Source organism: Bombus vancouverensis, chromosome 2, assembly GCF_051014615.1.
Source record: "Bombus vancouverensis nearcticus chromosome 2, iyBomVanc1_principal, whole genome shotgun sequence".
Classification (NCBI taxonomy): domain Eukaryota; kingdom Metazoa; phylum Arthropoda; class Insecta; order Hymenoptera; family Apidae; genus Bombus; species Bombus vancouverensis.
Genome location: NC_134912.1, coordinates 8,059,655 through 8,085,097, shown reverse-complemented (window position 1 = coordinate 8,085,097; position 25,443 = coordinate 8,059,655). Strand labels below are relative to the sequence as shown.

Genomic DNA, 25,443 nt, shown 5'->3' with positions numbered 1-25,443 from the left:
TTAACGGTTTGGCTTACTTTTATTTAGTATCCCGTAAGTTCATAGTATAATGTTCTTCATTAAGCTTTATGGTTCTTACACACATAGAACGGGACTGTTCTCCTCGTCCCTACCGTCACGATATTTTGAAAAAACGGAAACGCTGAGACTTCGTGTGTAATGTATATTTCAGTGTGGACGATGCCCCATTGATGATAACGCTTGCATCTGGTCACTTTCCGATGCATTCAAAATGTCCTGCGCACCGATGTTTGAATATCTCTAATAATTTATTAGCTCTTAAGTCTTCAGAAAAGAAAAAAATCCACACAAGCATCGGTCGATTCAGTTGTGATCTATGCTGGCGGGAGGGCAGCGTCCAACGTTTGAAACCGAGGTTGAACTTATGCAGAGAAATGGCAAATAACGAAGATGTGTCTCTCAGAATTGTAAATTGGTAATGATCGGTTTAACATTGATTTTATTACCTTTCTCTCCGGTTCTCTCACTCTCTTTCTCTCAACCCGATCATTTTCTTCACGCACACATAGCAGCTACGCGTTCGTACTTCCCGCTCGTCATCCTTCGTACATCCACGCAGTTTTTTCCTCGGCATCATCTCGCGGATTCGTTAAAGTCTATTCCGATTTATCCTAAAGCGCTCAAGGTGTACATTAGGGAATCTGCGAGACGAGGCTTAATTTGAGGGACATTTTATTATTTTCTTTATTTTCGAGTTCTGTTTTCATTTAATTTATTTACGTTTATTTTAAATCGATGTTCGCTTATTCGGGCGCTCGACAAACGCTTTCATCATTCATTTTCCTCTCCGTCGATTATCATTTTATCTCCTCGATATACCCTTCTTTTTCTTTCGATCGTTTACATCTTAAATCGATTGTACGTTGCGTGTGGTTTAAATTGTCATCAGCTTCGTCGAACGTTCGAACCGGCAAACGGCACGCGTTAATGATTAATTAGACCCATTGCTACGTGTGATCTGTCGGGCATTGTAAACGTAACTATCGTTATGGGAGGTTTCTCTGAAAACTGAACACGTTCATGATAGATTGATCTTCTCCTGCCGCGATCGAGACTCCTGATAAATTAAATCTTTCACTTTTTCCATCGAACAGAAGTCATTCTTTTATCTTGCAAGTTTGTTGAAACTTCGTTGTGTAATATTGACGAACGAAGAACCGCGGATATCAATGAGTAGTCAGGAGCCTCAATGGCTACCTATTTATTAGTCGTGTAACAAGGAAAGCGCGACGAGTCGTATATTAATATATCGCCGATAATGAGGGATTGATAAAATCTTCTCCGTCCCGAGGGTTTCGATCGACGACTGTATACCTTTTATTTATTTCTAACCCTCTACAGCTAACATTATTTTTTGCCTCATTTACAGTTCATCTATATACAGAATCAATTACTACATACGAAAGATATAAACACAATGGAATAGTGTGGAAAGTAAAACAATTATGTACATATAAGTGAAATGATAGATTTGTGACAGACGTAGGTATGTTAAGATAGAAAGAAAATTAAAATTAATACGGATGAAATCAAGAAAAATATAATCACATTGTTAGATATCAAATAGATATATGATTATATAGAATTTTCCTACAATACGTTTCATTTTAAAAATTATTTACAAGACGTCAAGATATCGCCGCAAATAAGTATAGCATATTTTACTAATAATAAGCGGTAGAGGGTTAAAATCACAATAATCATTCATGCACACTCTTCACTTCACGAAATCAATAACCTATTCACTATTTTGCAGGGAATTAGTTCACGCCGCATCAGTATACAATGTTCTTTTGACAAAATTTATTTTTTTATGAAATTGTCTTACCGGTAATCCAGTTTCCACCATTGATCACGACTTTTATCGTATAACGCACTAACAGCATTATTTTTAATGTTTATCCTTTTCTTCTTTTAATAATCGAATCGGCAATTATTTCACATGCGAAACTGACTTCCGGCTCGTTGGTTCCGATTTATTTTCGGTAGAATCGCATCGCCATCTGTTACTCGTATTACTTACTATCGAAAAAACTAACTTTGAATATCTACGCGTAAGAGCACATCGACGAACTGTCAGGACGGTCAATCATCACACGAAAAAGGATCTTTCGATATTCGCGTACCGCGACTCTCGGGAACGGGTACGTATTTGTCGCTGAGGCGGATTTGATACATATAGTTGATTTTTTATTATAAAGATAGTATAATTATTTTTTATCCAAAGAAAAACTAACTTTCTTCAACATTATATAATTCAGAAAGAATTGTGAAGCAAACATTAAATTAATGAACTATAGATTGGCAGTAATAAATCTTGCTTATACATCTATCAGTGGTTCTCTATTAATACTTTCGTCTACATTTCTATCTTCTTGATTGTAAAGAAGTATATATTTGAAATAAAATAGGAAAATCAAAAGCCCACATTCGTATTTCAATTTAATATATCAGAATGTTATAAATCAATTTTAGGTTATATTTTAATCAAAGAACCACTGATATAAATTTGATTTCAGAATAAATATTTGACACAAGTAATCGACTTAAAATCTCGATTGACGTCACTAGGAATGAAGATCAATATCCGCCCAGCGAGCCATCGACAAAACCGAGAATACATAAGTATGTATACGTACTCAAGCCTACAAAGGCGAGCATTTTAAAAACAGAAAAATTCGCGACACTTAAGAGCTACTATAGACAATGGTACAAAAATTCAATGCTGCCTACGACGTTAGTATACCTTAGACAACGTTTTTATTTAAATCATCATTAATATAATCACCACCAGCGTCATCATCATCATTTTTATCTCTCTCGTCTCCTCTTTGTTAGCAACATTATAATAAAGGGGCGACGAGGACGAGCGTGGAAATTACAACTTCCTTCTTCCACCTGGCGAGGGGAGGCCTCGGCTGTTGTAAGAAGAAAAAGGGTGCAGGAAGCTGGCAAGCTTTAATTGTGGCCTCGAGGTGAGCCCTATCTTTAGCCCTTTCTTTTTACCTTTCGTCACGAGCAGCCTCGCGAAGCGCGGGAAGAAGAAAGGGAAGAAACGTTACAAGAAGGATTGTTCCCGGTCGTCCCTTTTTATCTTAAAGTGCGTCATTCGACCAACGCCTTAGCGCGTCAGTCCAACGAACAACCCTTTTTTTACTTCTTGCGTGTGTATGCATTTCTTTTTCTTTTACTTACCCATTCACGCTCTTTTTTCTCTCTTTCTCTCATTCTCTCCTTCACTTTCATTTCCTTTCGTTCCTTCTTTGTTCGCATGTACACACCCACCCATACACTCACGTGCGCACGCACGCACACGCACACATACACGCTCTCTCTTGCCTCCAATTTTTCATTCGTTTCTTTGCACTCATATATGACACGCGTGTAATTTTTCATGCACGTACTGTCACCAATTGCCGCGAAAAATTCAATTATACACGTGTACGTCCACACCTGGTTATATTATGTCAGATAATATAATCCTTCATTTATATCCGTTAGTTCTTACGCTAGGCGTTAATTAGTGTTACATCTAGTCGCGTGTGGCCGGCCCGTGCTATCCAGAAACGCTACTGCACACAGTTGCGCTTCTTTTTTGTTGCTCGATGCACCGATGTGCCAGAAAAAGCATGCGCGACGGTGCTACCCTCTATTCCTCTCCTTCTATCTTTCCTGTCTCTGCACTGTCGTCCGTTAATTTCTTTCTTCTTTCTCACTTCGTTTTCATCCTGTTTTGCTATATTTATTTTTGCAAGCGTCTTCGCTTAATCGAGGATCTCTTGAGCATGTTATGCAATAAATTCTAATGAGTTCGTGGAAATTGTACATAAATGTTCAAGGGTTATCGATCGAGGTAATAAACAGAAGTCGATGATGGTGCGACAATCGATCTATTACAAAATCCGCGTAATTTAAGAGAATCGAACGGTACGAGAATTCTCGATCGTGAATTCTATGTAGCTCTCACAATCAGCTGTTGCCTTCAAAGACGATCTAAACGAGCCGGTTAGCACGGGCGGCCAGACCCATTCGAATGCGTTTACGATCCGAAAAATTACACAGTAACGTTATTTATTTTTTTTTCTTGTTTGTTTCTTTAATGTAACACGTACGGCATATCGTTAATTAACGTAATGTTATTTATATACTATGTATTTACAATCACATGAATCGTAGATATTCTAACGTATCGTTCGTCTCGTTCGACTAATCTCCTATCCTGCTTTCCAGTGCCATCTACTCTTCGACTCACTCTCTCCCCCCAAAACCTTGGATTTCTTTCATTTTCTTCACGGTTATTATTCACAGTTATTCCCGATTATATTCCCCACAAAACGTTTTTATTTTTTTCTCCTAACTTTAATCCCACGTTGTATCTTCTCGCTATTTCTCCCGTGTTATTTATTGCGCCACTCTTTTCTAGTTCGAGCTGAAACTTGTTCAATATTTTAACACCGTTGTGCAACGTATTCTCGCGCGTACACACATATACATATATATATCTATCTGTTCGTTTGTATATATATATTTATATATATATTTATATATAATATAAAAAACAGTACTTCCTAATGCTTGCGAGAAGAAAGCAAATTTATAGGACGCCTCAGGCGACCCAAAAAGCTGTCCGTCCGTATGTTTATACAGCCGAACATGCAGAATGAGAAAACGGTCTGGGTCTTTGTTAGTTATAGCGATCATCCTCGTTATTTCGTATCAGATATATTTCGAAGCAGATTAGAATATGCAAATTACGAGTTTTCTCATATTTGTGGGTACCTTTATCGATCGACAATAGCAACCCTTCGATTCAAATATTTATAAAGAATTTTAAGAATTAATAAAAAAGGCGAAAGAAATCGTTTATACTATTTTTAATATTGGAATGTCGCGTTGGAGCTTGTATAGTGAACATGTAGCGTATGTACGTTTTACGTGATAGCGTTTATTCGGTAGTAATTATTGGTAATCTTATTTTTCTCGTGCGACCCATTCCGTTACGAAACTTGACACGCATGCACGGATATATAACACTTTTTTATTGGCTTGTGTTTATACTCAATGCGCTTCAAGTACCAAAATTTGTCACCGTGGATCGTCTCGAAGCAATCGGTACGTTCCATTTACGTCCTCTCTTTTTATTCGGTTTTCTTTGAGAAAAACGGCCAGCGATATTATTTATAGAACGAATCTCGTTGAACGTATTTTGGAATAGAACACTTTTGAATAATGCAGGCAGTGATATTTTTCGTCGTGGAATCGATAAATATGACAAGGACAAGAGTTACCTTTTCAGTCATCAAACATCAAACGATTTTAGGTTCGTGTAAAAATATTCAGGAACTATGAGAAAGAAGAGTCGATCTCGTTGTATGATATAAATGGATTCTTAATGCGATTAATGGCTTCTTCCCAATTAGTGAAAATGATCTTAACTCTACGTCTTTAAGTAAATTACATATAAAGTTACGATATAGAATCACAAGCGATTTTTAAAACTAAACAATTCCTATTCGTTTGATCTTTCGGAGAAACTTTTCAGTACATCGACTTGAGAGATAAAGACACAAGCGTAATTTCAATAATTCTAATACTGCAATTCTTTATCATTTTTCAGCTTCTGCAAATCTCATTTAATTTCGACTGATAATTGGCAATCGTAACGTTACTCTATTGCGTTTCGAGTTACGTAGAGAAGCTTCCATATTCTTATTAATTACGCTTCTTATTCGATGTATAGAATGGCCGTAAAACATCCTCGTAGCTTAGAAAAAGGATTAGGAAAAACGAGGAAATTATTTGTACCTCATGCTGTCGGACGATTTCGACGGACCGTCTATCGGAGACGATCGTCGAGATGCATCTCTTTCTCTCGAGACGATCCCGAGTGCATGCGGTACACGGTCGAGTATAGACACATTTCGCTAATCGTCTCTCTAGTCGAATATAATTAATCACATCGCTTTTAAAAATTTCATCGAACAAGTTTCAATTCTATCGAGCGGCGCGGACGAAGTTCTCTGTCGGGATTCTACGAATACCTTGCGCGTATTTTACTTTTTTGTTACCGCCCCCCTTCTTTCAACCCTCCCAACCCCATCTCGTCGATCTATATCCAACCTCATTTCCCTTTTCTTTCTGGCAAAGTCACACTCGTTCGTCGTCGAGTTAATCTCGATGTGAAAGAAACTACGAAACCCTCCCGACAGAATCTCGCGATCGATCACGAAGACTTCGTTACTGTTTGGCTTCCCGCGAGAATGACACGAAGATCGCGAAACACCTCTGACAATGACGGATAATGAATAAGAAGGGTGAAACTCGTCTCTCAAACTTACGTCTTAGTCGTCGTTTGTTTTCAGCTACAGGGGGGTTTTACACGATCCATTCTCACGATGGCATTTCGTTTAGGCAAATATGTACAATGATCACATATGATGTTTAGCGATTAGTTAGAATGATTGTTTAGAACGATAGAGTTGCGTAAAACTTGAGGGTATAAAAGGTTTCTATATCGCGCGTGTTTGAAATACTTGGAAGATCGTGTATTTATATATAATTCCTATAAAAAATTCGTCTTCTCGTCCCGCTTTTGAAGGAGAGGAAGGGTAATTCGCAAGCTTCGTGTCGTTCGTTTTCCTACCGCGACCAAGTAACCACTTTTCGACCGCGTGAAGAACTCGCGCCGAATTCACGGGTACTCCCCCGAGATTAATTAACCTCTAATTGCTAACGGCCGGATCATACTATCTCGACATGCTAAACGCGTTCCTTCTCGCCCTTACACCTTCGAGCTTCCCTCGTACACAGAGTAAAATCGTCGTTGGGACACCCGCGATCGACGATTGTCACGTTCACGGATGTCTCGATCGCGCACGACCGTGATCACGATCGAGTCGTTCGGAAAGCGGACTCGATCCTTCGTTGTGAAGATTTCTCCCTCAAAACACAGTAGTTTTCGCTGTACGATCATTTGTTGGTTAATCGCTTAGAGAAAGGAAACCCGTCAGTTATGTGTGACCGACAATAAAAATCGACTATTTTACTAGCTGACTGAGAATTTTAAGATCTCCTTTGGCTTCCATGTCTCTTCGAAAGTAAAACGATATAGCAGCTTGCCAAAATGACGTAGATTATTACGTCGAATCGTTCGTGTTATTTTCTTGTCGTGGTTCTCTTCTCGCGGTTGCTCGCGTCCTTCGATCAACTTCTCTCCTTCCATCGTTCATCGGGTCACGAAGTCTTTCCGAAGAAGCCTCGCACGTACACTTTCTCTCGTCTCTTGTCGCTGGAACGTTCCTCGAGGCGCCTTCCAGGTCTCGTAGCAGGAGATAATCGATCATTTTTCGACATAGTCCTCTCATATCGTTTCTGATTATCGTTCCGGCGCGAAGTAAGATGGATTCTTCGAATAAAGGACCATGAGGATCAAAAGGGTGAGGACGAATAGGCGACTGCCGTGACTCGAATATAGCGTCACGACGCCCGCCAGCCACCATAGCGTCGGACAGCCACCCGGTGCCGAGCTGATCCCTCTTTGAATCGCGGCAGGATGCTCGCCTATATCAGAGAATCGATTTTTATATAGTTACTTTTATCACGACGGAAATATGACGTATTTAGCAATTTTCTTTCCTTTAACGCGATCGTCTTTTTTAGCGGACGTGCAATCATAAAGAATTTGGAAAACTTCCTAGATAGGCAGATCGATATGTTCGTTTGCAGTTAGAAAGTTGACCTTCTTTCTTGAAATTTGAAAAATATGGGACTTTGAAGAGTGTTTGAAACTTTTAATAAAGTTGAGAGTTTGAAATAGCATAGTAAGTTTAGTAGAATTTGTCTTTTTGACGTTCCCATTTTTACTTATGCTCGTACGAAATACTTTTATATTTCTATATACTTACAAAAATTAATTAATTTTAAAGACATTCGTAGTAAAGGCCAGATAAAGATTAATGAACCGTTTCTAATTTTCCGTTGTCCAAAGATTGTATTTTATGTCCGTTCCGTTTGTACTCGCGATTAGATTTAAGAAGTTGACGAAGGATTAAATAGAAACTGTGTTAAATTATTAGCGAACTAATTTTGCCGAGTTAGTCTCTTTAACAAATGCAATTTGTATTTACCATTATATTTCGTTATAGAACTTTTTCAAACAGAGAGTATTAAGTTTCAAAGTAAATCTTTAAATCAGATTGATTTTAGCAAAGTAATATCGTTAGAACGTAAAAGATTTCCCTACAAACCTTCCCTAGTAAAGTTCCACGTTTACCAGGAATGATCCATTAAAAAGGAAAGGATGCTTTTTCGTTTCGTGTCACTGCAACGTAGAGCGATCACGAAAGTAATTTAAGTTACTGAAACGCGAAAATGCTTACCATTTAACACGTGAAGCTGCACGCTCGCGCTGTCCAAACTACTCGGACTGCAGGTGTAATTGCCCGAGTCTTCCCGCCTCGCTTTATGGATCACGAGACTGCTGACCGTGTCGTGATCGATTCTCTTCGTTTGGATGTCGATTTTGTTTAATTGGTAATCCAGAACGCGATCACCCTCGTGGTACCAGAAAACATAGAAAGGACCCTCAAGGGACTGCTTGATCACGCACCGTATGGCAACTGTGCTTCCGGTCTTCACGTACATGTCACGATCGCCTATGATTTCGATCTTTGGCACTGAAAAATCGGTAGCCAATATTTATCTTTTCTTTACGATTTAATGAATGACAGTGTAATGAAATAACAAAGAATTCGAAATAATTATTTTTCATCCTTCAGATCTTTTGTATTCCTGCTATCAAATATGAAAATTGCTATAGGGAATAAATATTAATGATTCCCTTATATGATGCCACTTTAGATACGACATTTGGATTACTCTATTTGACAACATTCTCTCGTGCTAAATTATGGAATGTCTAAACAAAAAACGAAACTAATTCAAGAATGTTGTACTAAAACTTGTTCTGTATCTTAGCAAATTTTTAAATGAAATTATAAGAAAATATTATACGTTATAATAAATATTTAATATGATATCGTATATATAGAGGGAGCATAACAGTTTTGCTAAAACATTGTTATGAATGATCTTTTCTTTGATAATTTCAACATAATAATAAAGAATATGTTTGTTTTTGCGATGGAAAGCTTTATTTCTGCTGATTATCGTATTATTAACGATAACCAACTACATATCGTGAGACACGGAACATGTTAATCAAAGAAAAATAGTAAGTGTATTGTACTCACGATACTTTAATCTTTTATTTAAATTTTTTCTACTTAAACAATATATCAAAGAATATTTCTCTACGGGGTTAATACAAGTTGAGAAGTGGTAATTGCCGTGGGTCATCCGTGGCCCATGTGGCATCGAACGTGTTAAATGTAACGCAAGAAGGTGATCGAACGACAAAGAAAATTAATTACTAAATACACCGAGCGATTATTCGAGCGAACATTTTAGCGCCTCGCACGTACGAGTTACGTGAAAGAGAGAATGTCTGTATTTTACGCTCGTATAATTTTTTATCACGTCGATGGAACATGGTTCGCGAAGTGTTCCGTCGATCGATGACAGAGCTCTTCTCTGACAACATAAAAATAACACTGGCGTAGAATTGAACGACGATGGTCAATGGTTAATTTCTAAATGTACCGGAAATATCGATATGTCATTGAAAAAAAAAGGATATTACATTATTTACACTTTCGATCGTATCTTACTAATTATTCATCTTAATATTGAAAAATATTGTTATTGTTATCAAAGAATGTTCACGCGATCTCACCGACGATGTTGAGCTTGATGATGTGACTCTTCTTCGGATCGGTCGAGATTTGGCACTCGTACTCGCCTTCGTCACGTGCCTGCACGTACTTAACCTGCAGGGTCCAGGTGTCCGACGCGTCTACGAAAAGCGCCTGGAACCTTTCGTCCGGGATAAACATTGTTCTATCTACCGAGAGGATATGCGAGTCCCTTCTTCTGATCCACGACACCTTTCATATTTGAGGAACAAACAGATTAATTTTAATAATATCGTCAATATATTATACTCGTCTGTTATCGTCTCATTATTATTGTGATACAATGGTTTGCTATAAATTCTGAAGCTCACAGTATTAATATTTCAATATAATTATTATTAACTCTATTTCTGACCAACTTTAACTCTAATTCAACTGTGTCCTGCTATACTCTGCAATGTTAATGTTACATAAATAATATTAAGGATTTAATATTAAAGATTTGATGTACCATGTAGATATAGGAATGTGCTATAAATTCAAAATTTTCCGTCCGAAATACGTGACCGAACTTTAGAAGCGTGTCCTACTTATTTTAAAGCTAACAATAGGTTTGTATAAATATGAAGCATTCTTTAGAAGAAATACATTTTTCTTGGAAGATATTTACGGTCCAGAGGAAGATAATATGATCTGAATTATTTCGTGTGACAACATACTGATTATTTTTCAGCGGTGTAACATATCAACACACAAGGTGATAAACTTGCGAAGTGTTCTTACGAAACTTTGACACAGACGAAGAGTGTTTAAAACTTGTTTAGAACTCGGACAGGAAGAGTTTTCCGAGTCATGTTTCTATGGTCTTTTTTCATCTTTAAAGTGACTAGAACATGGTTTGAAAGTTTGGTCACCTACTTCAGAATATTCTATATTCTTATATTTGAACCGAGATAGTGTATACTTCTATTTTTTTTTTTTTTTTAATCTAAACGTGTAAAGTATACAGCAACGCTTCTATTGTGTTTTAACATGCCAAAAGAATATAAGAAATTCTATCTGCATATCTTATTTAACTTTGTCTTTACATAATATCGATCTTTCTCTTTAACTTTTAGTTCTTTCTATATAAATAACAGCTAACATAAATATTCAAAAATTTAACTTTCTACAAGTTATTCGATATTCATTGATATCGAGTATACGTTTGTTTGACTACTTTAACACGAATAAAGTTCTTACGGAGGTTTTATACCTTCGCAATTTATATGTTTCGAAACTTGACAATCCTTCATGTTACACAGTATTACACTTTAAAACTTTTTATTACACTTTTTACGATTTCTTTCGTTTAAAAGTAGACACTCTATAAAACAAGAAAGTAACTGTAATCGAAAAACGAACTTACATAAAATACTCTAACTTCTTTTATTGTCTTTGCATATTAGATCCGCCGTACTCTGCATCATAAACATGAATTTACAGTAAGCTCGGAAATTAACAAACAACGTAAACATTTCGTCCCACTTTTATTTATCAAACTAACAATATTTTAGCGAAACGAAGCAATTAATATTCATTAGCGATTGAAGGAAAATCGAAAAGCAGGAAATAGCAGTCGTATATGATCCCCCTCATCAATCCGAGCAGAGGAAAAATCCGCTCCAATTCGATGCTTTTTGCTCGGCATGGACGCATTGCGAGAATTATTAATCCCTTCTCCAATACGTAGCGTGGCTCTATTGTTAGATTTTTGGTCCAGAGCGCGGCCGTTTCTTCCACGTCGTGGCGAACAAAAAGCGAAATAAAGCAACAGACACGTTTCCAGTGACGAAGTGAAATTCAACCGTGTCTGGCTGAAAATTCGCAAGCTCCTCCCTGGACTGAATACAGGACAGAGAAACCAGGCTGCGGAAAAAGCGCGGAATACGCGAGCCGGCCGAGATGGAAAAAGAACCCCTGGCACGACTTTTCGATCTCGCTCGATCAATCTTCTTTCCCTTGTCTAGGGTTAATTTATCGTGCGTCGAACGGTTTCGCGGACGTTTCTTCCTTTCTTTTACCGTCGATTCCAGGCAGTTACACGAAAGAAAACCGTATTAGAAGTACATTCAATCTATCCGCGCGATAAGTATAGCCAGAAACAGGTCGATTCGCCGCACGTTACGCGATGTTTTCCCTTGATGTGACGTCGACTTACAATCGAGGAAAGGTTGTAATCCACAAAGTAGAGTAATTGCTTCTTTGTTCGTGTCTGGCGATCAAAAGATCAAGAATAGAGTTTACAATTCAAGCCACGCGCGAAATATTTGCAAGCAGTACATACTCGGCTGCATCGATAGTAATCGGCGAAATGTAATCTCCTGGTCGGTTTCTGAAGCGCAATCGTTATCTGGGAAATTCCAAACCGAACGGAATTCGTTTATCTCGGCGAACGGCGTGCGTTGAAACCGAGGAGAACCGACCTTCCCATCTTTTTCTATTTCTCTCTACCTTTTTCTCTGGCTCAATTACGATTGTCGTGCCATTAATTTCCAGGAAGAAAGCAATAAATTAGTAAATCCCGTTTCTAGCTTTGCGTTACGTTCCATCGATCGCCTTCCGGCTTTTCTGGAATTTCTTTCGAAACTTTTACGGGACTTTTAACTTCGCCGATCCCCAGATACGAAAGGGATTTAATTGCATCGACATGAATCTCGAAATCCTTTCTTCGAATTTCGCCGACCATTCGGTTGCGCACCCAATTCCACGAACACGGACCGATTATCCTATTTTATTTTCTATTCCAATGCAATATATGAGGTGTCTTATAATTACAGATCGATTAAAGGACGAATGGATGAACGAATGTTTAGTATGCGTAATTTGTTTAGTATACATACGTCCATTTTTGTTCTATACTTTAGTGTTGTGGCAAAACTTCAAAAAGTTAGGTTTTAGGAATCTATAAATAAGCAACTGTTCATATTTCGATTGTCTTAGCAGAAACTAATAAAATTTCATGTAAAAATAGATCTCCTATTTTTTGATATATCTTCTCATTTTTGGCCAAAATAAATTACATCACATTTATACTTACGAAGACTAAAATCAATCTATCTAAATTTCAATTTTAATATTATTAATAATTTTTAATTCTACCAAGTATACACTGTAGAAGTTAGCGAGTTAACTGTGAAAATGAAACAACATAATCTTCGAATAAGTATATAACACAATACAAAATGTTTTATCTAAACGACCAATGTCCAAGAATTGGATTTTTAAATTAGTTAAAATGTAAAGGAAGATCGAACATGTGATATTGGACAAAAATATTCCGCCTTCCGCCTGATTGATTTATAGCTCAGGTACGTCTCGTATATTTCCACTCACATTCCACCGAACGAAAGACGTGGAAACAAATGCAAAGTCACCGGCACGACCGTGTTCCGCAAATCGTCCGTGGAGAGTAATCGCTTTCAATCGTGTTTCTTGGTAGCGTGGTACAATGGTCGCCGACAGAAAGTCAGTGGTAAAGGTACGTTTAATTTTACGCGCGATAAATATCAAAAGAATAAAAAGGTAAGGGGGTGTAAAGGGGTCGCGACTCTATGGGTTCGCGGCCCTTAAGTACGCAATCGGACGATTATACAAGGGTCGCGTGTCGCCAGACACTTAGTCCTGCCTGTTTCGACATACAAGTTTCGTTATTGCACACACCAGTGAAGGTAAAATCTCACTAACGAGTGATACAGGCCGCGCACAAAAACATTTACCGCTCTGTCCTCTTGTCAGTCTCCCAAAAGAACCAGCCCCCTGTCACCGTTATCTGGGTTACTTCCATGTGGGGGCCATTTCTCTCTCTTCTTTTCTTCTTTATTCCCTTTCAATCTCTCTCTCTTCCTCTCTTTCTCTTCCTCGCCTCTCTCTCTCTTTCGTGAATCGTAAAATTCACGCGGCTCGTATAATCCGCCCTAACGGTCGTGAACGCAGACAGATTAGACTTTTATAGTTTCGCATAAATTCCCACGCAGATAGAGTCAGGATGTGTATCGGGATCGGCGGTTTATCGCGGCCATTTCGATTATTGTAATAGCGCGAACCGGACGGTTTAGCGACGCGGAATATCGACGGAAACGGAGGACCGATAGTACAACTTTTCGATGGCGAATCAGCGGCTTCATGGAAACCAACGGCACGATACTATCGGTACACCACCGTCACCTCACAGAAAACTGGGTATTCGCGTGCAAATAAATTCGCTTTATCTGCAAGCAGGCGGCGTCGGTATCCGGTCGTGCTTTTTGCAAGGAACTGGGATGAGATAACGGCTTTCCCAAAGTTTCTCGCCGGAGTTGAATCGAAATTAAGGAATCTGTAATTTAGGGATTCGTAATTTTGACCGCGCACCATCCGCAATCGTTCACCTGTCCTGTCTGCCGCAACTACTTCTTTTTGTACTTGTTTTGAACGTTTGCAAACGTTCGTAGAACTTCCAGTAAATTTTGTCTGATCTTAAGATCCGTATATAACGAGAGTTACGCGAATGTTCCAAGTTTTAATTGGTAGCGTTTTGTTGTATGGAAGGACACAAAGGGGAAAATGAGAATAATTAGGGGCAAAGGACTTACCGATTTATTACCAAGCTGTCGCACTTTGCACGGCAAGTAAGCATGACTTCCCAGTTGAGCCGTGATGTTCGTGGGGGTGTTTGAATCGAAGTACGGCCCCGTGTAAATCCCGTCGAACCTCTTCACTAACGAATGGGATCTTGTGCTCACCCCTGCAAGATTTCATCGATTTTCAGACGAAGACGTATGTACACAGGCTAAATGTATATTCTTCACAGGTTTAATCGAAAACTTAAATATAAAGTAGTAAAGAAGTTCCATTTTAGTAAATCAATTTATTTAATTCAGGTATTTTAGATATGTTAAAATTGTATCCATGTTCTATTAGACGGAATGTTTAATCTTCCACGAATGTAGAATCAAACATAATATTTTCATCTGTAGGATTTGAAAAATTAAACAGTCGAAGAACGTATTTCTGTGACTGTATCTTAATATAAGTTCCGGTATTTATATTCTGCTCTTCATTTATTTGACGTAAGGTATGTAGAAAAGCCATCTCTCTGGTCGCTAATTTAAAATATCCGTTTCAAACTTAAAAACATCTTTCGTGTCATACTCGTCGTATTTTTACCAAAAATTGTTAAATTCACAAAATGCCACTGCAACACTCAACACCTTCTCTTTCCACATAATCTTTTTACAGGCACGAAACATTTGCACGAATCTCCGTCAAAGTTCGCTTCTAATCCGAACGTTTGTTACGTTTAAGAAGAATACATTAACACGGCGGCTATACCGCGAGAGCTGGTTATTCTTGACGAATTTACATTGTACGGGTAGCGTTTCCATGATGGAATAATAAAAGGATCGCGGTACTATACTGTATTTCGCATTCGTGACGTCCATGTACGATGCCATCCTGTCTCGTTTTCTCTCTGTGGCCGCATCTATGCTCCTTTTCCCTTTACCTTCCGGAATAAATCCTATCAGAGAGCTTCTACCAGGCCATCGTGCATCGAGGAAATGGATACTAATCCAGGGGATTCCGATCCTGGGTATCCAAAGTCGGATCAGCATTCGCCCCGGGAAAGCAACCGTGGGCTTCGTTCCAACGACCTTGAGGACCCACTTCCGGACTAGCGTTCGAGGGATAAAAGGAAACCCGTACTCGTTCATGCGTTGCACTGCGATATGGTATCGTATGTATTCTGCGTTTGGCTACGTTTATTTTTTCGAACGTATCTTCTGGAAATGTATTCAGAAAATCAACGCATATCCGGAAATTACTAGGTTCGACATACGGGTGCTTCGTCGAGAACGTTCATGGAAAGCTTAGAACGATATCACGGCGCGTAGAAAATCCGTGCGTCCCGTGTGTCTGCGGGAATTGAAAGGAGCCTTTCGATTTATCGTCGACTGAAAGTCTCGAAAGTCCGCACGAGAACATGCGAGAAACGTCGAAGTGGAAGAACTCGATAAAACAGCTATTCGATGGAACTTTCTTGCACTCGCTTCGTAAGATACCGTTGGCAACTCGTCGCACGCTTAACAGAGGTTTATTCGTTTTTAACGCCGATGCCAAAACGACTCTGCAGGATGTTATGCAGGAATAGAGGAAATATTCGATGAATGTCGACACATCGTGATAAAGAGTTTATGGTAATAAGGAATTGTCTGAGACCGAGGTATCCATTCTTGCTGTAATTCACGAATTCATAGTTATTTATATGGCATCCGTAACGAGAAAAACAATTGGCCGACGCGGGGACTCGGATACGGTTCCTTCATTTATTGGACGACCGCTCTATTGATTGAGTTATTCAGGTCATCAACAACTTTTTCTTCCCGGTCTGCTGCTCGAAAATAGCTGCTATCGACGTATTACTTTTCACGTTTCCTTGCTGTATTTTTGATGCCCCGGTGACAAATCGTGGAACCTACATTTCGCTGCTCTAACTGGTATTATTGTTCTTTCCTTGGGTGTCATATTTCTTTTTATTTGCTTTTTATTTTTCCTATTTATTCTATTTCAGTAGAAGAGTAAAGACCTTGTAAGTTTATCGAGATTAATTAATAACGTAATATGACGATTTAGTTGTGGCGTAGTGATTTTTCCTTTAGACGTAGTTTTGCTTCTAGCAAGTAGTGCCAGTCATTGCCGCATTACAAACAAAAAGTTCCGGGTCGGCCGCAAATGACGTCATTGCAGGGAACGTGTTAAGGGAGTATAAGAAGAACGCATTAACCGTATTGCTGTATTATTCAACATATTTTAAGCGGCCGAATGAAAGAATGGTAAAAGAAACTGATATCGTGTTCGTACTTTCTCTTTACGTTGGCGCTGCTCCGAACGAAGTATAATGAGAATGTATTATGACAGCCGACGGAGTAGATAAGGAAGTTGACGATATATTTCAGTTACACTAATTTCTGTACATTACGCCTAAGGACTGAATAACATTCCCTCGTCATTTTGGATATCTTGTAATGACAGAACGTTTTCGTTGTTGAAAATATAAAGATAGCATTTCTATATTTAACCACGAACGAAGTAAAATGTGAATGTATCATGACACGCTACATAAGTATCTGTTATATATCTACTGATTTCTACAAATCATATAGAATACCTGAATAATGTTTTCGATATTTTAGAAATTGTATAATAATAAAGCCCATTTGCTGTTAAAAATAAGAAAATTGATTGCCATTAAAATTAGTTTTATAAAATTCATCGCTGATAGATGACATTAATAAATAATGTAAATAAATAAATAAATTCCAAGATAAATTTGAAAGACTAATGTCACTAGATATTGCAGATAAAAATACAATTAATGAAATAGAATTTACATAGAAACTTGTTTCAGACATTAAGCTATTTATTTAGTGTCTAAGCTAATCGTCTACTTTCCTCTATTTTTGAATTTATGACTATAACATGCCTGGCTTTCGAACGACTTATATATCATACAAATACTAATTTTACATTATCGTACAGATCGATGTTACCTATATGATAGAATTATATAGAAAAGGATTTAGTGAGATCAGAGACAAAACAGGATCAACGAGACACGGTGAATTATAGGAACTCCTGCGACGTTCAATCGATCGAAAACGCGGCATCGCGCAGAGCAGTGTCTGCAAAAATCGAACGTCCGCATTGGCAAATAACATCCGGCCAGATAAATCCACACCCTTTCAATAATGCCGGTATTCATAACATTTAGAGTGCACGGATTATTGCATTATTGGCATCGCTTGATCGGGGTAAACGTTCGAGCGGTCGGGTCGAGTGTGTCAAACCGGGCTCACGTCGGCGCGCGGCGCCCGAGTTTTCGCCAGTTGCATATATCGAAGGTCCGTGATATCCGCAATTGGCCGATGCAATTCTGGTCTGATATTATACTACTACGTTTCAACGAATGCTTAGCTGCTCGCTACTTACGTCCCGTTACGGAAGCGTTTCGTCGTCTAGAGCGCATCCGGTTTTTAAGAGCGAGGCGAAATGCACCGATGTGACGCATTACGTCGTCGACGAAATAGCTCCTATTTTCGAACGTGATTTTAAACACACGGAAGTTATCGTTTCTGTCACAATGGCTCGTACACAACCGCAACGAGAATACAGGGCATTAAACGGCGTTCATCTTGCTCATCGTTGTTTGAAAACGATTCGAACTAATTTCGAGCGAGTCAAGCCGCCTGGGCACTCGGAGGATGAAGTTCCATTGACCACTCGAAAGAATGAGAAGCTTAAAGGAACGTCGCTAGAATCCCGAGGACAAAAATACCATCGCTGACATCGTGAACGATGGCTTTTCTAATCAATAGAAAACCAGTAAGAGAGAACTTGGTAACAGACAAGCGTCCAAGTCGTGCGAACTCGATGATCGATCCGTGAACGAGTCTATCGGATCGTATCCCGCTAATTCACGGTTTCGAACCGATATCCTTTTAACTGCATCTCGGGCAATCGCTACACGCTCGATGAATCGATTTGCCAACGCGTTTCCGTTCAGACGGCGCGAATTGGATTGGCAATCAGTGCGCACCGACCCGGTATCGCGAATACTGGAGACGCGCACGACCAATCGAGGCTCATCCTTCTAGGACACTCGGTCCTCCGATTAAAGAATCCTTCAGGAATGCAAAATATTAGGCGCAAGGGTTACGGTTCGAACTGGAATCCCGCAAAGCTGAGACTCGTCGTAAAATGAATATAAGTAGACGTGAACGTAGCGTTACCGTGTGTCTCTATTCTTTTTCTCAGAGTCGTTCTAAGCTGCGAGTTGAATTATTTCGACGTGCTCGGTGATTATCGTTCTCGACATTCCTGGAAATCATGTTTCACGCCAAGATTACAGAGAAAGAACAAAGGTGGGATGGGAGGTAGAGAGAAAAGCAGGAGAGAAAGAGGAACAAAGCGGCTGATTGTGTGGTTGGTGCAACGCGTCGCTTATGACCGTTCGTAAATTTCAGAGGGAATGAATCATTCACGAAGGCAAACAGAAGGGGGTTGAAGTTGTTAGCGATAGAGCTGTGCACTACACTGAATCGTAACACGAATTGCACGTCTGCAGGTGTAATTATATTTCTATCTCTGCTGCATTTATAAGGAATATGTAACTAAGAGTAAGTGAGTATTTCTTTGAAAGAAGATGAGTATAATTATGAGAGAGATTTTTGAAGGAAGCGTACCGAAAAGAAAGGTTAAGTACAAAATGAAATTAATAAGCGTTTGTTCTTTAAACAAAAGAGATATAGTTACCGCGGAAATGTACTTACATGAATTGTATATTCATCGGGTGATGAAACTACATTCCTATTTTTGTTACGGTTTAGAAGAAAGAGTGTAGCTCAAAAGAGAAAGATTTTTGAAGTAAATATTTACAACATAGAGACTGATAAAAATTATTTGTTTTAAAATAAAACGAATATAATATTGTGAGAGAAACTAGTTTGAAGTTTCATAGTAACATAGCAAGTTCATTCAAGTAACATAGCAATCTATGATCAACAGTACTAAGCGTGTATTTGCGGAACTATGTAACCATCCTCTTACCCATTACGAAAAAGAGTATGCGATTACAAGAGAGATTCTTGAAAGGTATAGGTTCAGGAAGGAAAGATGAATTGCAAACTGAAGATTAATAACTATTTGTTTTTCATACAAAGAGAAATAATCGCGCAGAGAGAATCGAATCTGTAACAACACAGGAATCCACGATCAAAACTGTTAAATGTTTTTGATCCATAAATTATGTTGTTTTAGAAAATAAATGGCCCAACGATACTGCTACATTTCAAATAACCTGGTAGATCTGAGAATTCATCGGTACTACGCCAACATAGAGAGGTTTGCATATTCCATAAATTTCCTTGAGTAATGTCGAATCTAGATTGTTTTGACATGAACGATGGTTATCCGTGAGAAATTTAAACGCGCGTGTCAAAACGAAACTCTCGGCAAAGTTATACATACGTGTATCTTGTTGCGTTGTAATTACGATTGAGTGAAATTACGAATTAAACCGATATGTAATTAAAACATGTTTATGGTTTATCTGCGTGTCAACGTACTGATTAATGTTAATGCGCTTATCGTGCGTTTGAGCGCAAAGAGAATGATGCACCGATAGATTATTATTAACTGTGAACCATTATAAATGCGGATAGGTTTCTGTTGGATGTTGCGCAATTAAATGAAATGGTCCGTAAAAATAATAAAAGATAAAAAAGGAAGGGGGAAAAAAAGAAAAATACCTGAACCTACGTCGAAAGATGGGTGAAAGTGGAAATAAATTTCTTGGAAACAGAAAGAGGATTTCTGACAGATATTTCCCAGGAGACGATAGAGCACGGTCGATGCGGAAAATCGAGCATCGACGGGGTTGCGTTTTCGCCGCTTTATTAGAACTACACGTACAAGTGTTCGATGTAATTTTACGACGTCATCGGACACTAATCTCAGACATAAATCTGGATTCTCGGTTCCCTCGAAGATCGTTCTTCCTAGCCCTCCCAGTGAGGCTAACTCGATTTTCTGTCTTACTAGTTCATCAAACATTTACGTTCCACTACTTCCATCGTACATTTTCCACGCTGCACGCCGAGTTAATGGTTATCGTTCGATTGTCGCTTAAAACAGCCGATATTAAGCGAATAATTATTTACGTCCCCAGCGATATCGTCCGATTTGGTTCAAACAAAATTCAAAGTTACGATCTTTAATTGTATAAGAAGAGAAATAACAAGGAATGCTCGACGTTTTCATCTCTTTTCATTTTCGATCGAACATATTTGCTTGCAATATCTCGAAGAACATTTTCCTCACTTTCTAGTGACTACTACGAACGATCAATCACCGATACGCGGTACAAAACGCGTTAATAATTGCATTTAATTTCACGTTGTTTGATAAAAATCTGTTTGAACAAGAGCAATGTAACGTATTAACGCAACACAGAGTTCATGAATAATGGAACCGAAACATCGTGTAAGATCTAACCCCGATACAGTTTAGACGAGCAGACATCCGAGAAAGCGATTTCCTGTGGCGATGGTTGAAACACCGAAATTCTCATTCGGAGGTAACAATGTTGGTCGGTTAATCATCCTGGGGTATAATCAGTGGCTGTGCTACGATTATGTTACGAGTGGAAAGTGCATAATGTATCCCGTCGATACGTACAATAGAAATTGTTTTCGTGTTGCGGATTCGAGTACGGTTGGGCGTGTAGACGAATCCAATTAAGAGTATGAGATGGGGATAGAAAACGACGTGGGCCAGAATACGGTAAATTGTTTAACAAAATTACCGACTGTACGTCAGTTGCGTTAATGGCATCGATTTGTGCTCCGTTCGCAAGTTCTACGAGTGTCGTTTAGTTCGCGGTTTGGCAGCCTTTCGTGTGTGTTTCAACGGTTCCCGCTTTCTCTCTTACTCCGTCGCGGTTCGTTCGATAACAGCCGCGTCGAAAGCGACGAATGGAACGTATTTATAAAGCGACCGACGCGGATAATGAACGACCCGATCGACAACAACTTGATGCCCACTTTGCATACTGAAATGTTTCCACGTTACATGCATCTACGTCGATCGATAAGAAAAAAGCACCGTCTGATACGGCCGTGCTTGATAAATCCTTTTTATCGGGCCTCTTCTCTTTTTTTCTCCTGCAAGATACAAGAGTCCTGAGAAGAGTTCTCCAATACAAAGGAGAAATTATTGCAAGACCGACGAGGGTGCTGGTAGTCTCTGTATCAAGGGGAAACGGTATCCTGGAAGATCATTAAGATAAAACATGTCGAGGGTAGCGATCCGTGAATTAATGGACTATCCATTGAATCAGCAAAAAAAAAAAAAAAAAAAAAGAGAAGAAAAGAACTAACGCGAGGAGGGAAGAAGTAATTAACACGCTTATGGCGCGACTAACAGGGATTTTCATAAGAGTTACATAAGCCTCGAGATCGACGCTTCGCTGCTACGAAGATGTGGGTAATTGCACGGTTATCGCGGCGTGACCTGTTTAAGAGACGGACCATCGACTATATTCTTTTGATACCGGCGTAACACCATAAACGGGAAGCAGTAAACGCGAATAGCGTTTTAACTGATATAATTAAGTTTGAAGTTATTATTTTGTCGTCAGGAAGGCTATCAGGTGCAAACTGAGCAACATAGATACGAGCGGTATTACACGATCGACTGCCACGATCTTCGTTCGCATTACTTGTCTGTGATGTTAGAGTCGGTTTGATCGACAAACTGCGAAAATCTTCAGTGAAAAGTGTATATAAAAAGGAGCTAACCGTATCATCGCGATGCAGCCGCGCGAGAGATGAAATCGATAGACACGTCCCTGAACGACGTCAGAGCGAAGATGAGGGAACACGCTACCCTTCTGTCATCACCTCGCCCCCTAGTTCACGATGACGGAATCATCGAGTCGACACGGTGACCCGACAAGGATGGCGAAGAATAAAAAAAATCTAGCGATCCGAGAGACAAAGGGAAGAATAGGGAAAATACAATACTGTCGCCGCGACAAACAAGGGTGGCGCTAGATACAGCCCTGGACCGGGTCCGGAAGCAGCCCCTTCCCTCCTCCTGCCTATGAGTCCTCCTTTTTCCCTCCACTCGCGTATCTCGATCCTCTCGCGTCCATCGATCGCGAATACACACGATCAGCTGCCGAATTCTTCACATTTGAGTCGGACCTACGCGACACAGGTTTGTATGCACGCGTGCTAATTCACGTACGCACAGTTACACCCCAAAATCTGATCGATCCATCCGCAGTACAAGTCTTCAGTACAGCCCCGCCTGGCCCCTTTCCTCCCCCTCGTCGTTCTCACGTCACGCGGCCCCCCCTTATCACCCTGAAAAGACGCGCGTGTTGCTAGTCCATCAGTGATCCGAACCTAGGATACGCGAGATTCACGATTACCAGAAACCATCTGGTTAGGTGATTTGCCAGCCATCCTATGACGCGACTACCAGACGTCAACGCGTGTGCACTTTCCCGCGGGAATCTCGAAAGATCGATGCACGATCTGCGAGAGCTCGAATCCTCTTTCGAGAGCGAACGAACATATGTCACGCGGGTGAAATTGATCTTACCGGTGATGCCTAGGAGAATCCAGCACACGAGGCACAAGACGTAGTAATTCACGTAAGAGGATCTCCTCATGATGACGAAGACAGTGACGACGACGACGACGACGACGAGAACGACGACGCAGTTGCCTTCGACGGGTCCACTGACATCTCAAAACAACCAGCACACCAAAGATCGGTGCACCCTCTCACTCCTAACCCTCCGTCATCACTCTGTTCATCCTCCTTGACTCGATGCTACCAGACCTCGTGCATAGTACGATTCTTTATCACCCTCGACGTTTTTTTTTCTCTTTCGTTTGTCACGCACAATGCCTCTTATACGGATACACCACCGTGGTATCGGTGTCGCACTGATCACATATTATCTCCCAATTAGTCGTCGATTAGGCACGCCAATCCTGAACGATGTACCTCTTATACACCGTGTCGTGTTTGCTCGAGACGACGTGGTACGTTTTCCTCAACGTGTGTGTTTAAAGGTTGTAGCACGTTTCCTCTCGATGGCGGACAACCGAAACGCGACGTCGTATACGCGAGGCTGTCACTACGGGGGCTTATACGTCGTCGCGTGATATGGCCCCTTTTCCGACCGATCCTTCAAACACGGCTAACTACGACCGAGTTTTGCGTACGGGTCGTCTGCGGTTCGTCGTCCCGGGCGAAGCTCTGAAACCGCCGGGCCTCCAGTGGCACTGCCCGCGCCCGCCCGGGGATTCCGCGCAGGCGTGCTCTTTCTCCTCTACTCTGCCGATCAGTCAGCCTCCTCCTTCCTCCAGGCCTCCTACTCTCGTCCCATCCTCGTCTCTTCTTACTCCATTCTCCTTCTCGATCTTCTTCTCTGATTACTACTACTACCGCTACTACTACCACTACCGTCGTTGCCGTCGTCGTTGTCGTCGTCGTCGTCCTCGTCGTCGTCGTCCTCGTCGTCGTCGTCGTCGTCGTCGTCGTCGTCGTCGTCGTCGTCGTCGTCGTCGTCGACGTCGTCCTCCTCCTCGCTGTTCCCGTTGTGTCGTCGTCACTACTGCCACCGACAGTGCTACTGCTGCTCACCGTATTACTACCACTGATCAACGTGGCTCCTGCTACTGCTGCTTTTGCTGCTTCTGCTACTTCTGTTGCTGTCCCGTTGCTTCGTCATCTTCCACGCTTCTTCCTCTTTCCAACCTTTACGACGTCTTTCGTGCATCCTTTGAACAAATTTTACGCTTCTTACAATGTTAACCTTCGTATTCTCGTCTCGGCTCGACCGATCAGGATTACCCAGCTTGAAAATAACAGGCTCCGAAAAGTTTTTGTTGGCTTTCTTTTACGAAGTCTCGGGGAGATTTGTAAATTTGCGGTTCGTCGATTGACCAGGAGCGGTTTCGTTAGTCAGCGGCTTCGAGTTTAAACAAATTCTGACCGATTGGAAGCGACTCGGCCTGCTTCGTCCTCTACGACAGTCTTTTAATCAGCTTTCGCTTTGGCTTGCCTGGTCTCTTTCGGTGTTTACGATTCTTAATTTAGCCGGCTGATTACTGTTCCCTGACGCTTTTAATACCACCTCCGTTTCCATGTAGCTTCCTCTCGTTCCTTTTTAACGTGGCATCAGCCTCCCGCGGAAGTTCATAGTTTCTTAGCGTCGTTTTATCCTCAATGAGTTTTCCACGCTTTGTATCATCTTTAGTAGGGAGCAACTGGAGAAAACGATCCGCGGAATTGCGGCCGGTCAGCCTGCCTCTTATTCAATGGAATTTTATCTCATCGAAAATATCGCGCGGCTTGCCGCGTCTATTTCTTTTTTTGTCGCCGGTGAAGATTAACTGGTAGACGGCGTCCATGAAAAGCACAATGAATCCTCCTTAGAATTCTTTCGACCTATTTTTCGCCCACGGTCGAGCTGTCGTTTCTTCTTTTCTTCCGTTTCTCTTCGACTCCCTGTGATTACCATTAGTTTCGCCGTTGTTATCTCTCTCCGTCGTTTTCGGGTCGCTTAGGATTATTGCATTTTTCTCCGGTAGCTCGGCTCGCGTTGTTCCGAGTTCTCGCTCCTCCGCCCATACCGATCTCCAGCTTCTTGCCGCGTTAATCTTATTCAATTGGGAAAACCGGATCGGCCCACGGTATTAGAGATACCTCGCCGGCGAAATTAATTGATCTTCATCGGCTAGAATTCGAGGGTACATACGTTTAAGGTCGATCGTGATTAATGACCGGTCTTTCGGCCCAACGAGAGGATTTCGAATTAATTTCGTTCTAATAAAAGTCAGACTCTGTTCTCTATTCTTTCTATCTTCAATTACGCTCAGTCTCTTATTCGATTCTTCTTTTCTTTCCTCCTATTCGCCGCTCTCTTCTCTCCGATATTTCTTCTTTTCTTTTTCTTTCGATTCTTTCTCCGCTACTGCTCTCGCGTCGACTCTCTTCATTGTGCATTATCCGTGCAAGTTGGATTGCACCGACTGTTTTTTCTCAAAAACAAACGCGGAGAGACCTCGCCAGC

At 40.5% G+C, this 25,443-nt stretch overlaps 1 protein-coding gene across 1 annotated transcript; it reads right to left on the bottom strand.

Annotated features, from left to right (window-relative positions):
• On the bottom strand, nucleotides 1–23,637 carry LOC117166473 (neurotrimin). The gene is made up of 5 exons (XM_033350459.2): nucleotides 22,959–23,637; nucleotides 14,387–14,538; nucleotides 9,815–10,025; nucleotides 8,400–8,696; nucleotides 1–7,581 (listed from the first exon to the last, which is right to left on the bottom strand). The coding sequence occupies exons 1-5, from the start codon at nucleotides 23,026–23,028 to the stop codon at nucleotides 7,397–7,399; spliced, it is 915 nt and encodes a 304-aa protein (XP_033206350.1). The 5' UTR covers nucleotides 23,029–23,637; the 3' UTR covers nucleotides 1–7,396.
• Between the last annotated feature and the right edge of the window lie 1,806 nt (nucleotides 23,638–25,443).

What these genes read in the sequence shown, in the direction of transcription:
- LOC117166473 (XM_033350459.2), bottom strand. Translation starts at nt 23,028, where the DNA reads ATGAGGAGATCCTCTTACGTGAATTACTACGTCTTGTGCCTCGTGTGC. An exon ending in GATTCTCCTAGGCATCACCG is followed by an intron (nt 14,539 to 22,958) that starts GTAAGATCAATT and finishes GAAATCTTGCAG; the next exon opens with GGGTGAGCACAAGATCCCAT. An exon ending in GACAGCTTGGTAATAAATCG is followed by an intron (nt 10,026 to 14,386) that starts GTAAGTCCTTTG and finishes CAAATATGAAAG; the next exon opens with GTGTCGTGGATCAGAAGAAG.